Here is a 15,521-nt window from a genome sequence, read left to right on the forward strand (position 1 = left end):
AAAGGGCAGAAACATTCTGTTCTCATTAAAAATGTGATGAGAGCAAGAAAAACCAATTTCAAGGATGGCAGGAAGCATTTAAATGGTCGCCTCACATGCAGAGGTTATTGGGATATTGAGTTAATCCAAGTTGAAATGTCAAGTAAGCTATTGAGGATAGGGATGGCATTCAAGTAAGACACCAGAGCTAGAGAAGTAGATTTGAAGAGTCCTCTGCAAAAAGTAACACTTAGAATAAATGGTTTTTCGGAGGTATACAATTTATATGGAGAAAAGTAACAATTAAATGTTATAATTTGGGTGCTGATCACAGGTAAGGAACAGGAAGAAAGGCAGAAAAAAAATAGAGTCAGTAAGACAAATGAAGGATTGCAAGAATATAAAGGAATCAAGCGGAACATAAGTTCCAAATACATAGAAAAGAGTAAAGAAAATTAGAACTGAAGCAAAGCCAAAATTTGAAGAGGAGCAAGAGATTGGTCACTTTCATGTTCCCTAATTAGGGTCCTGTCTTTTACCCTTATCCCTTCCTGATATCCAAGCCCTCCCTCAGGAAGGGAAATACCCATCAAATGAGTCCATTCCTTTAAGTCATTTCTTACTTACTTTCTTTGGTAGGTCCCTGGGTTTGTCTGATTTCATTGTATTTCCAAATGCCCTGCCTGAGATTCTCCCTAAGTCTGAAACAAAAGTCTTTAGGACATTTGTAATTTTCAGGGTTGTCAGAATTCTTATGCAGGCTGCTCTCAATATCTGTAGACTTTGAGCTCATCACAGAACTTTATAGTGTATACAAATCCCGGCAATGTAAGAACGAGGAGCTGACTTTACTAGGCTTCACCAAACCACTGAGAAGGGCTATATCTCAAAAGTGAGTTAATTGCTGAAAGGCAAAAGTGATGGATGTCTCTCTCTCTCTTGACTAGAGAGTGAACCTTTCTCTTTTTCCTTTTGTAATTAGATCTTGATCCTTTCCCACCTGAGGAACGTCCCGAGGTCAGAGTAAAAGAAGGGAAAGGAATGGTGCTGCTCTGTGACCCTCCATACCATTTTCCAGGTAAACTTAATTCCTCTCTATTAGCATCTATCAAACAAAATGGGCAAGCTCCATTTTCATAGTAATAATGCTACATTATTAATAATCATGGCTCATTTTTAATTAGACCAGATGTTTGCATAAGCTTGTAATGTGTCACTAATCATTATGGACACTTCCTTTCTTGGCTCATTAGTCACTTGGTTCTAGTCCCAATGATCTCTAATCATTTCAGTTTATAAACATATATATGTTGTATTATGTCATCATTAAAGTTCCTATTCCACAGGGAAATTCCGATAGTTTGCTAGAAAATATTCCTGAAATGGAACAGTACTGAGGAAGAATGTATAATCAATCATTTTCTTAACAAGTTAGTATCTATAAAATACTGTGAGCTGTACGTAACTAAACACTAGAAAGGGATAAAGACATAATAAATTATTAATCTCCTTAGGAATACCAATCTGCAATAATTATCTACTTCAAAACTGGGGCTAAATTAAGTGTCATCTGTTATGAGATTCAACTTTGAATATATATTTTATGTAATTTAATATGGCGAAGACAAAAACCACTAAAGTGCTAACTAAAAGATGAATTCTTTATATGCTTTCACCAATTTTCATTTGTTTTATTTATCAAATATCCCTTTGAAACGATATATAAATACCTCTCTTCACAATTCAAAAATCGTTTTTTCTATTCTTTTTTTTTTTTTTTTTTTTTTTTTTGAGACATAGTTTTGCTCTTGTTACCCAGGCTGGAGTGCAATGGCGCGATCTCGGCTCACTGCAACCTCCGCCTCCTGGGTTCAGGCAATTCTCCTGCCTCAGCCTCCTGAGTAGCTGGGATTATAGGCACGCGCCACCATGCCCAGCTAATTTTTTGTATTTTTAGTAGAGACGGGGTTTCACCATGTTGACCAGGTTGGTCTCGATCTCTCGACCTCGTGATCCACCCGCCTCGGCCTCCCAAAGTGCTGGGATTACAGGCTTGAGCCACCGCGCCCGGCCTTTCTATTCTTATAGTTCTGATATTATGTCATAAATTTGACTTTAAACATCTCCGTAGAGAATGAAACATAACAAGCTTTTAAAACCCATGCAGGAATTTGTGTGAAATACATCAATCTGATGTGTGTGTACGTACCTAGCCAGATACATATATTCACACAAAATTATGCAGTATACATTTCATGTGAAATTTGTGTGTGTGTGTGTGTGTGTGTATGTATGTAGTTGTGGTTTACACATCAAACATTGGTAATTTTCTCCACAATAGGAGAAAAATAATTGCTTGATAAATATAGGAGTGACATATAAAATCCAAAATGTTGTAACACCCTTTCAATGAGAAAAGACTTTCTGAAGGAACTATTGAAGTTATATATATATATATATATATATATATATATATATATATATTTAAAAACTCTACCATTTTCATAGCATTTCCCACAAAGTAATGACCAAAAGTATCCAGTGACTACATATGACCACATTCAGTATGGGAGGGACTTCACTCCATCACTCATTGACTCAAAAAATTTCTCCTGAGCATTTTTTATACAGCAGGCACAACGTATGCCACAGAAATGCCTCAGTGAAGCAAAACAGGAAAAGCTACCAGCCTTCAGAGATTGTCCACTGGGGAGGGGCAGACATTAATAAGATAAACAGCTGAAAGATATGGCATGCTAGATATTGATAAATAAGGAGAAACAAATAATGCAGGGAAGTGGGGAGAGTAAGTATTGGGGGGACAACTGACCTCAGGAGGAGCATCACTAGAAGGAAAGTTTGAATAAACACGGGAAGGAAATAAAAGAGCTAACAATGCAAGTTTCTGAGAGAAGAGCATGCCAGGCAGATGCTGAGGTGGGACTATGGAAGACCAAGGAAGGCAGGGTGGTGCCATAGACTGAATAAGGCAGAGGGTAACAAGAAATGAAATAAGAGAGGTACAAGAGCTGCATTATGGAGGACCTTATAATCCACAGCAATTATTAATAGTTTGGCTTTTACTTTGAATGTGATTTACATTGGAGGGCTTTGAGCAGAGGAGCCACATGACATGACTTAAGATATAGAAAGGTGACTCTGGCTACTGTTTTAAGAAAGGACTTGGGGAGGGCAAAGGTGGAAACAGGAGATTGGGTACAGGTATTATAATAATCTAGGTAGCATATGATGGGCCAGAGTGGTGTCAGTGGAGGTGGGAATTCAGGCATATTCTATGTAAATAGAATATGTTAAATTTTTATATAGAAATCTAGGTATATTTTAGTTAAATTCTAGATATATTTTGAAGGAGAAGCCAAGAGGATTTGCTTGTTGACTTTTTGTGGTATATAAGAGAAATACAAGAGTTGAGGGTGGCATAAAAGTTTTTGCCATGAGCTTCTGAAAGAATGAAGTTGCCATTACTTCCGCTGAAGGAATAGGTGTGGATATGTTAAATGTGAAGCATCTGTTAAGCTTCCAAATGGAAATCAAGTTGGCAGTTCTATATGTGTGTAGATCTCAAGGGTGATGTCTAAGCTTGGAATATCAGTTTGTGATTCATCATTATATAAGTTGTTTTCAAAACCATGGGACTGCAATATGATTACCTAGGGAATTAGAATAGATAGAAAGCAAGAAGCAGGGGTCCAAAAAACAGGCTTTGAGATTTTTCTAAGATAAGTCTTGATTTTCAGTCTCTGCTGTGTCTAAGCCATGGTGCTGAATGTAAAATATATGGGCCACAGCAAGGTTGGCAGAAGCTTAAAGCCATTAAACCAAAAGAGTCCACTACTTCTTTATCTCAATAAAGATAAATATGTTTACATGGAAAAAGCAAAAACAAAAATCAAGTTGGTTCAAGAGACATTATAATTCACCGAATAAATCTGAGTAGCTCATCAGATACGCCATCTTCAACCGATATAGAAAGACATTTGCTTCAAATCCATGTGTGTATGTATGTGCTTACGTGTACTATTTTACTGTCTCTCTGCCATAAATCCTCATACCGTTTTAATGAAGGTAAATTAAGGTTTTATGTTTTGTGGCTTAGAATTTGGGTTGAAGGTGCAAAGGAACCTGTCACTGTGTTCTGAATGTCTAAGAATGTTATTACACAATTATTTAGAATTGTCACATCCTATTGTTCTATTTGGTGATCTGGGATTCAGTCCTTACTATGTCAAGTAAACTTAGGATGTCTACATCTTAATGTCCTCATTTAAAATGGATTTGAAAATAGTAAAACAGATATGCAATTTCAATAAATTATTATTAAAGTAAATATATTTTAGTACAGCCAATGTTTTCTATATGTTATTGTTATTCAGTACATCTCACTACACTAAAGATTTTTAATTCAGGATTATAGAGATGTTATCTTCCTCATTTATGTGCAGGAAAAAAAGTTCAAAAGGAAACATATCAACTTTTCAATCCCATATATTTTTATCTGTATTTGGATGGTCTTCAGTTGCTTGCAAGGAGGGAAACTCTCATTTGGACCGCTTTTCTTGTTTATCAAGAGTGATCACAAATGTGCATTTGAATACAAATGTTCACTCAATTTTATAACATTTGACATACAAATAATTTTCTGGTGCATATACAAAGTAAGTGTTCAATATAATATCTGAGGAAAGAGTGAGAGAATGAAGAGCAAATAGATTTGTTCATTAAATTAAAAGTAGGGTTAAGTTTCCTGAAAACATAAACTTTCTCGTTTGATTTTTGTTTTATTATATTGCAATACCTAATTCATAAACATGCAAGACTTTTTAAAGTCATGGACTCTCAAAAATGAAGATATAATGCTTTCTTTCCAAGTAATTTTCTATCGATATAGCCATCAAAAATTGACTTACTCCATTTCACAAAATATAAATCATATCTTTGTATATCATAAAAGAGAAATGGACAAAAAAGTCACTTCAAGGGTAGGTATTATCGACAAAATAAGAGATACCTGATAATAGGGACATTGTGAAATTTAAAATGGATAAGAAAATGAGAGTACTCTTCAGAAAAATGACTCCTGAAATACTGAATATAATCTTGAATGAATCTCAATAGACTAAATAGATCATCACAAAAATAGACAGGAATGAGACCAGGGTAAGGAACACATTAGCTCACAATAAAACTTTCTTTCTAAACATGTTTAATGTAGTTTATTGTGTTAAAGCACTGATTAGAAACTACAGTGATTTTGGTACAGGCAAATTCCATTCTGTTCAAGCTCATTTTCTAAAAAGGCAAGAAAATCTCCTAAAAAGTTTTCAAGTTATTTCTTCATGGTTTGAACTAACGAGGTTCAAGTGTATTTCATGGAGATTGATTCAGCATTTTGCAAGGTTACATTAGTGGTGCAGTTCAAAGTAATACAGTGATGTCAGCCTAATGCACTGTAATTGGACAAAATGAATTTCACCTGTGATATACGTGGTCTAGGCTTCTGGGACAAAAGCAGGTGTCAGATATCTACCGCCAAAAGTAATATTTCTTAAACATGTCCTGGCACTTACTAAAAAATAATTTTATAGTAATTTATTGTTTAATCCAGTCTACAATCAGAGGAAAACAGGCTTTTGCAAAGAAAGTTGATTTTATCATCTGCATGGGGCTCGGAAAGACACAAGGAAGATGGTCTGTTGAATCCTTGAAAGAACTAGATCAGGGCTTAGCTCTTGATTTCAGAATCAGAAAAGATCAAAGATCAAAAGATGGACAAAATCACATCTCATCCATAGGCTGGAGAGTCAGGGTGGCTACTGCTCCAGTCTTGCTAACAGCTTATTTTGCTGATGGTGGGTAGGGAAGCTTAGAACATCAGTTCTGCCTCGCCTTTGCTGTGACCTCAGGCAAGTCACTTCACCCTGTTAGGCCTCGGATGCCCTGTTTTAAAAATGGAAAGAGCCATTCCTACCTTTCTTGTACTAGTGCTGACAGATTCTAAGAAATTGTCATTATTGTTTTGTCCAAGTGAATGGCTTTAACAATAAGCTGAAATTTGTTAAAAAATATTTAGAGTAATTATATTGCAAGTCCCACAAATGCAGAGGCCACATCAATCTTGTTTAGCAGCACTTGGAAGGTACTCAGGTTTTGCAAAATAAATAAATGAGAGAATCTACATTGGGCATCAAATCAGTCAGAACAGTTATTCTATAGTCCAAGATTTATGTTCATACAATATCATGACAATAACTTCTCTCATTTAGCATTTATCCCTTATAAGGATCAACTACCATCACTTCTTTCATTTATTTTCACACATCTCTTATGAGTGGAGCACAGGAAAATGTCTTACATTTTAGAGAAACTGAATTATAGAGTGACTAATTTGCCTGATAAAAGTCATATTGAGAATTAAAATCCAGATCTCTGTATTCACATAACCACTGAAGAATCAGATTACTCTAAATGCATTTTATGGGTAGTATCTTTCATACATTCTATAATTACAAAAGTCCTTTCTCTGTATGCAGATACACACTTTCTTGACATTTTTGACTTTGGTGGTGGGGCAGGGGGAGTGGGGATTTAATTTTTAGCAGAAATACCTACAGAATTTTGATTTACATCTTAACTGACAATAGGAAATATTACTCAGAATTAGAAGAGATCAAGGTGTTTTTAAAAATGTACTATAAATATCAGTTTGGATGAAAGACTATGTGATACTTCTGAATGTGATACTTCTTTACTTAGGAGACCTCATTTCAGAAATTTAAGCAGCTCCCTAAATTTCTTCCTATCCTAATAATCCTGTAACCCTAAATCTGCAAAAAAATAATTAAAATAATTCAATCATTCACAGATATAAATGCCTAGAAATATATGTTAACCATAATTCTGAGTTAGAGGCTCATTATGGTAGTCTAATTTTCTACCTCTTTTTACCTGTATTGTTTCTTTAATAACAAACATATGATGCTGCTTCCACAATTTAAAAAATCAATGTTGAAAACCAAAAGAATATTATCACATTCACTGTCTTTCTTGATATTTTGCTGGAGAAAATTACATAGCCAAGCTAACTATAATGCCCAGGTTATTATTCCCAATTGTGTGAGGCTCATATAATGTACATCTCTGTGAGCTTTTCATAGTCCTTGTGCCTTCACACTCTCACTGAAAGCTTTGCTAGCCACATTGAGTTCCGTAAAGCAAAATAGTCCTTTGTCATGATTATTTATCTTTATAAGAAGCCTGAGTGCTCTGAGGTCTTGGTTTTCCACCATTTTACATCTAAAATCCTATCTAGTCTGACCTAGAGAGATTCCCACTTGTATACTTCCTAGTAGAAATTGTCTTTATGTGATCAAGATGTTTTGAAGGGAATCATCATTTTTTGACCTAGAGGTATGCATTACCCATTGTCTCCTCTCGTGTATTTCTTGAATGACTACTGGGAGTCATTCATCAAAACAGAGAGGAAAGAAGGAATAGACAACTATAGGATATTCAGCAAATTAAGGAGGAAATTCAGTTTTCTATTTAACTAGCTAGTGTGTTTAGCCAACGGAATTTCATGTGGGTAAGAGTGACCCGATGATACATCTCCTGCTATTTAATTAAACCAGTATCATACTCTTCCCTGTTTCTGTGGTTTTCTCTGTTTAATGTGACCACAATAGTTTATGTAAGCTCATTTCTAAATCTATAACTTAAAATAGGTGTATACACACAAAAAATAGATGAAGCAATAAATACGGTAAGTAATCTTAATTTTATTTATAAAATGCAGTACTGCAGATTAGTCATGGCTTTGGAGTTATTAGATGTGGATTCAAAATCCCATTTCTTCTTAATAGTCATGAAATTCTAAGCAAGTTATGTAAACTCTTAAGAGTTTCACTTAGCCCATCATTGAAATGAAAGTAAGAATATTAATAGCTTATAAAATAATTGAGATAAATAGATGTAATTGCTTAGTGTAATGCTTACATTCATGTAAAATATGGTAGGTATTTAAAAGTTCACACTGTTTGCCTTGGCTTTCTCCCAACATTTGCTCTGCAAGAGGCTCTATTAGATAAAGTGATAGCTTGTTACTAGCCTCTTATTAGATTATGTAACAGCTCTGGAAGAAGCACTTAATATTTAGAAGACAATATTTTCTCCTAGATGACCTTAGCTACCGCTGGCTTCTAAATGAATTTCCTGTATTTATCACAATGGATAAACGACGATTTGTGTCTCAGACAAATGGCAATCTCTACATTGCAAATGTTGAGGCTTCCGACAAAGGCAATTATTCCTGCTTTGTTTCCAGTCCTTCTATTACAAAGAGCGTGTTCAGCAAATTCATCCCACTCATTCCAATACCTGAACGTAAGTATTTTATTTGTTACATTCTGGTTTTGCAAGATTGTCTACATATGGTACATTTACCGTAATGAAAATAGATGCCCAGTGAAGACTAGCTGGTTTTTCAGGGAGGACAATATAGAGGAATGCACGTTTAAGGGGCCAAAGGCTTTGTTCTTCGCTTTTTGCATTGAGAAGATTCAGCTGATAAAATTGCTATCAGAAAGTGGAGTTCGGATTAGTTGCCTCTAGCTTGGGAAATGCACAGGGGACTGATACCTTAGTCAAGTTCTAGTGTATTGGTTGCAGTGGGCATCACTGGCATCTGCTTTTTGTTTTATGGCCATTCCTACTTCTTAGTAAGCTCATGAAGAAATCAAATGATTATTAGATCAAAACAACAGTAATTGTAAAATTATTTTTAAGTCATTTTGATTATTTTGATATTTTTAAGAAACTATTCACATGATAAAGTAAATAAATGGTCTTTTCTATTCTACATAATCAGCATAGGGTGCTACCCTGGGAGCACCATGGGGGATGACCATTGACAATCTCAGTGGCCTTTTCCCAGGCTCCAATTGGACTACTTCCCCTTTAAAATGCTCTGCTGCTTAAGAGAATCAAATCATAATATACTTGCTTACTTCACATCATTTCTATCCAAGTCCTTCTGCTACATTAATATCAGCAAATTCAAGCTCATGAGAGTCTACCAGCTTCAGATTGACAGACTTAGGTTTCGTTTCTGCCTTTACCCCTAAATACAGTGTGATGATGGGAAAAATGGCATAATAACACTGAGGTTCCATTTTTATTTTTCTCTGCAAGACAACACTCACGTAATTGGTATTCAAAAATATTGTTGACTTTTTGGCTCATTTTTCTTTCCTCAGTTTTAAGAAATAATCTCACCCTCTACTTCATATACTGAAAAGGAGCCATCATGTAAAAATTCTCTTGATTTTCTTTTCTACTCTGCCCAGAAATATACTTGCAGTTCAGCACATCTATTTATTTTCTTACTTTTTGTCTCAGTAGCAGAATATTTCTCCCCCTGCTCAAGCTTAGACCTCCAGTTGCTCTGGTTCATGTTCTATTTGACTCAATTAGAAACTTCACTACATCATTTATTTTCTTCTTTCCCGAATCTTCAGATTCTACTCTACCTAATTCTCTCTGCATATTGTCTTGTATTCAATGCAATTTTGAATTATTATGAATTCCTATTTGCTAAATCCAAAGAATACTTTTCAGTCCTTACTCTGAACTTTGATACTGCCCCTTCTGCCTCTCGTGAATTTTTCTTTCTTCACCTGATTCCCTGAACTCTTCATCTCTCTTCTGTCTCTCTGACAAATTTCATAGAATGTTCTTCACAAATATTCTTCTAATAATTTTCTCTAATCTTTTCCTTGATATTCTCACCCACTTACACATTTTCAACAGTATTCCTCTGCAAAAGACTTCAAGTTCATATCTCCAAAACTTTTCTTGTGTCTAGACCTCAATTCTTCCTATATCCTGGACTTGTTCCTTAAAAAGCTCTCAAAGATGTTAAGCTCAAAGTGTCATAAATACATGTGGTTTTTTCCTCCCTAAATCCTCCTCCTCTTTGGCTTATTTAGCAATACAATTTTATTTCTAACAACTCATGGTAGGATTATTTATTATCAAATCCTGGACTTCCACTGCTCTTCAGGACAGCTAACCCAGTGGTTCTTAATTAGTATGTAAGCACCTTGGGAGTTTTGGGGAAAATGTGGGACCCAGAGATACTGATTCAGCAGGCATCGAACGTGACCCAGGAATGCACAAGTTGAAGCAGTATCCCAGGTGACTCAGATGAATTGGGCCTTGAATCTACACATTGAGAAACACTGATCCAAGGAGTCATCCTGTTGTTTCTGCCTCTAAAATACAATTTATATTTATTGTTTCCTTTCTGTTTTCACCGTAACTGTGCCCTGACCTGTTTTGCCTGAAATATTGAAACAGCCTTTTTTGGACCACTGAGACTATCTTCTGTATTTCTCCTCTCCATCCTCCATCCTTTAAAAATGGCAACAAGCTCTTCTACTTAAACCAAAGATAAGATCCATATTACTTCTCTTACCAAGTCCCAGTGGCAGTTACCTGATATGGTTTGGCTGTGCCATCACCCAGATCTCACCTCAAATTGTAATAGTTTTTACTAGTCCAGGGTGGGGCCAGGTGGTGATCACTGAATCATGGGAGATGCTTTCCCTCATATTGTTCTTGTGGTACTGAATAAGTCTCATGAGATCTGATGGTTTTATAAATAGGAGTTCCCCTGCACATGCTGTCTCTTGCCCACTGCCATGTAAGATGTCCCTTTGCTCTTCCTTAATCTTCTACCATGATTGTGAGACCTCCCCAGTTATGCAGAACTGTCAGTCCATTAAACCTTATTCCTTTATAAATTACCTAGTCTCAGGTATGTCTTCATTAGCATCATGAGAACAGACTAATAGATTACCTGTTGAGAAAATTCATCTCAAATTCTTTAATATCATTTTTCAGTCCTTCTAGATTGTGGGTTCAAGCTCATATACTTCAGCATCATTTAAGCTCCTAGACCTTTTAAAATTCCTTGCACACTCCTGAAGCTTTGTAGTAATATGCTGTTTCCTCAACCTGAACTGGTCCAATTTAAATGCCATATTTGCTGCAGAGTCCTATAGCCCTTGCCTACTTCTAACTACCCTCCTCATCAGTCACTCTTTCAGAGTACCCATTTTGGTTTGGCTTATATATCAGATCATTATTTATTTATTTGACTCTTTAGCATTTTACAGTGTAAGGTACACACTCAATTTGTGATCCTAAACAACGCTTTTCACCTTTCTGAGCCTGTTTTTTTCTCTGTAAGCCTGAAGGATTAATACATCTTTCAGGACTGATATGCTAAATAAATAAAGTGTCTATTTTGAAGAGTGCCAGTTGTCTGAGTAAATGTTTTCCTTCTTTCCCTCTCTCCTTCCCATTTTTCAATTTATTGCCCATTCCCGTTATCTCTGTGGTCATTTCTTTTCTCCTTAGTTTCTTGCCTTGCCTTTTTCTTTTCTACTCTCTTCTCCTTCTCTTTCCTTCTCCCTCATTTTCTTTCTCCACCTTCCTGAGTTCCATGTGGCACTTATCACAATGTTTTACACATATCTGATGCGCTCTAAAGACTTGACTTTTTTAGTAAATTGAGTCACATTGGTTATGCAACTGTCAGAATGAGCTAATATTATTGAGAATGCTGGGAAGTTATATTACATTCATACTGTGCATAAACAAAGAAGTCTATCCATTACGATATGCGCAGTACCTGTACAGAGAAAAGCTTCTGTATTGAAGCAGTTCTAATCCTACAGGATTACCACGTTTAGGAAAACTGTTGTGCTTAATAATTAATGGATATTTGTATTTCTCTTAATATCAGGAACAACAAAACCATATCCTGCTGATATTGTAGTTCAGTTCAAGGATATATATGCATTGATGGGCCAGAATGTGACCTTAGAATGTTTTGCACTTGGAAAGTAAGTATACTGACACTTTTATTAACATATATAGAAATTGTGCAATTTTAGAAAATAAATAACTGTTTAGCCATACACATAAAGTAATTGTCTTTTAAGTGTGTGAAACTTTAGAACTTGTATCTTCTATTTAAAGTCCTGTTCCAGATATCCGATGGCGGAAGGTTCTAGAACCAATGCCAAGCACTGCTGAGATTAGTACCTCTGGGGCTGTTCTTAAGATCTTCAATATTCAGCTGGAAGATGAAGGCATCTATGAATGTGAGGCTGAGAACATTAGAGGAAAGGATAAACATCAAGCAAGAATTTATGTTCAAGGTAGATATTTTAATTTTGTATACGTTTCATCAGTATCTTACTTAGAGCCATTTCCATACTTGAAAAACTACTATATAATGATTAATATTTTTAAAAACAGTGATGTATGTTACCTTCATGGGGAAAGATAAAACTATTTCTCATATGTCTAATGCAGTCACAACTATGTGTTATAGAAGTTACAAACTTATTACCAATTGAACCGTAGATAATAGCAATGGATTGACACAAGTGTTACTGGTAATTTTCAGAATATACAATTAATGTAGTTTGCTTACTTGTTTTATCACTGTCTTTTTCAGTATGTTTTTATTTATAGAACTTGTGTGTTATGACTTAGTTTAAGTCAGTAGTTTGCAAACTTAAGCATGCATGAAAATCATATGGAGGGCTTATTAAAACACAGATAGCTTGCCCCCACTCTCAGAAGTTTTTATTCAGAGGTCTGTTGGGGGTCATGAATTTTAACAAATTCCCAAGAGATACTAATACTATTGGTCCTGGAGTCACACTTTGAGAACCACTGGTCTAAGGAATTGTTTTTCTTTGAGAAAATTATCTTGGCACAAGCCTTTGATTTTCACACATTAAAATAAACTTACATTTGGGAAGACAGATTTTTTTTCAGGCCACATTGGAAACATTCCAGACTGAAATAATCTCTATAGTGTTCCACAACATGAACCTGCAGGTCACACAGAATAAACATTGAGGGCTTACACAAGATTATTCATTTTTAATTCTGGCTACTGTCCCATTTCACTGCCTCCTGTCTCTCCCAAAAAGGAATTAAAATTTTGACAGATACACCCATACTCTCTAAAAGTGCTGTCACCATCTCCAGTTTTTCTTCTCTCTTAAATGCACTCCAACTTGATTTGCATCTCCACCTCTCCACAGAAACCTTTCTTTCCATGACCACCGACTTCCATATTGCTGAAGCCCATGGTCAATTCTTAGTTGTACTTTGTTTAATCTAACAGAAGTGGTTGCCACAGTTGGTCCCTCCCTTCTTCGTTATTCACTTTCTGTGCTTCGTGACTGGGACCCACTTTGTTATGAATTTTCTTGTATAATCTTTCATTCTCCATTGATGTTTCCTCCCAACTCCATACCTTTCTAACATTGGCGTGATCAGCGTTCCATCTGTGAACCTCATCTCCATTTCAGTCACTCCCTTTAGCATCTCATTCATGATCATGGCTTTAGACACACTCTATACACTGAATGCTCTAACCCAGACATTTATCCTGAACCTCAGACTTGTACATCCAATGCCACAGTAATGTTAATGTGATACATATGAAGTATGCACGAAATGGCCTCCTGAAAGGGAGAAAAGTCTAGTTAAGAGCTTGTAAACTTTTGAAATAAATCTATCACTTTCTACCAGGTTTCTAAAGCTTATAGACATGTTTTTATTCAACATATTAAGAAAGCTACACTCCAGGTTATCAGCAGAGTAGAATTTTGAACTGTTTAAAGCCTTGGAAGAACCAAGGTGACAGAGCAGGTATTTATAGCAGGTAATTTAAGAGAAATATTATTTCTTCTTTACTAATGCAGCATACTCAGTATTATCTTTAGGTCTGATCACATCACTTGAAATTTACATAATTAAGCCATATACAGAATGTATCAAGCCAATTCAATTATTCAGTATATAACGTAATAGCAAATGTCTGTGTTACCTATGTGAGACCAAGACAGGAAAGGTGATAATATTCCTGTATTATGTATTGTATACAAAGTAAATTATATACAATTAAGATTGTATACAAAGTAAAACCTCTCTCAATGAACATGAACGTATCCACCAATATTTAAAAAAAATCTCTTTATGTTATGGACAGATATACTGATGAGTGAAAAATTGTACTAAATAAGATTATATATGCTATAAAATATGTATATAGGTGTACATATGTCTACATATAATATATACATTATAATGTGTAATATTGATGGTATTTGGTGAGATTACAAAAAATGTTTCCTAGTTTTAACATTTCTGGCATTTTATTACTTGTTAAATGCTTTATATAAGATGTATATATTGCTTTTGCCATAAACTTAATACAAGTTCCCATTTTCAAAGAAAATTATTTTCCACTCAGGACTCTTTCTTCCTACTTCCATTTTATTTTATATTAATTTATTTATATGCATCTATTTGGACTAGAAAACTGAAATAATCAAAAAGACCATCAAACTATTCATTTGCTTGTTCTCTAGAAATATTTTTTTCTTAGGAACATTTTTATCATTTTCTCATTTTTATGGGTGTTTCTTTAGATATCAAGTGAATCAGATTAAAGAATGAGACTGAGATCAATTTTATTCACGCATGGATTTCACCAATCATGGCTACTATATGTAGTTTCTAATATGGAAAGAGTATATTTAAGTATCCAACTAATTTTTCTAGCACCACAGTAAGATGTTACAGTGGCCACTAGCTGAGTTACATCAAGATGAAGATAACGTATACTTAAAGGAGTGGGGAAAAATCTGAATCTTTATCCAAAAGGTTAAGAGATGGTATCATATTGAATTGAGACATAATTATTTAAAACCTCAATTGTCATTTTGACAGACTTGAAAGATTTATGTTATGAGCAGAAAAAAATCAATTATTTTAGTACTAATTGTAACTCAGCTTTTCAACAAAACATGATTTAAAAATGGAAAAATAATGACTGAGTTATAGTTACCTCCTTTTAGGGTAATATGGGATTTGCATAGGTTAAACCTATACAAAGAAAAGGCCTATGCAAATACAATTTTGATGGCTCAAATACTGAATGTGTGATACCTATAATATCTGATGTATTCTGCAGAATAAGGTTTACTAAATGTAGTATGTATATTCTGGATATTATGATGGATCTTGAGACTTGCATTTAAAATGTACAATGTTTCTTACTTTTTAGCATTCCCTGAGTGGGTAGAACATATCAATGACACAGAGGTGGACATAGGCAGTGATCTTTACTGGCCTTGTGTGGCCACGGGGAAGCCCATCCCTACCATCCGATGGTTGAAAAATGGATATGCGGTATGTATGTTCATGTACTTTGCTGTTCCTGAGTCCCTGTTCAAGCAATGTTTCAGGGTGGTCCTGGGATAAATTTAGCAGGAGAATCAATAGAGAAAGAGTACTTGGGCCCTGAAATATAAAAGCTTCCTAAAAAATACAAAAACTGAACATAAAGTATCTTCTTTCAGTTTAAACAACTTTCTGTAATCTTACTCTACCTTCTTTCTCTCTCTCCTTATTTTTTCCTTTGTTCCACT

The 15,521-nt window shown here is 35.1% G+C and overlaps 1 protein-coding gene across 5 annotated transcripts in view; it reads left to right on the forward strand.

The window, feature by feature from the left end:
- Positions 1-15,521, forward strand: part of CNTN1 (contactin 1) — a 372,094-nt gene that overhangs the window by 230,663 nt on the left and 125,910 nt on the right. For all 5 annotated transcript variants that reach the window (XM_074403087.1, XM_074403086.1, XM_003926652.3 and 2 more), the window contains 5 exons: positions 962-1,057; positions 8,173-8,379; positions 11,807-11,906; positions 12,043-12,224; positions 15,158-15,282. In XM_074403087.1, coding sequence (XP_074259188.1) covers positions 962-1,057; positions 8,173-8,379; positions 11,807-11,906; positions 12,043-12,224; positions 15,158-15,282 — 710 coding nt within the window. The remainder of the gene's footprint in view (positions 1-961; positions 1,058-8,172; positions 8,380-11,806; positions 11,907-12,042; positions 12,225-15,157; positions 15,283-15,521) is intronic.

The sequence above is a fragment of the Saimiri boliviensis genome, chromosome 7 (assembly GCF_048565385.1).
Source record: "Saimiri boliviensis isolate mSaiBol1 chromosome 7, mSaiBol1.pri, whole genome shotgun sequence".
Lineage (NCBI taxonomy): Eukaryota > Metazoa > Chordata > Mammalia > Primates > Cebidae > Saimiri > Saimiri boliviensis.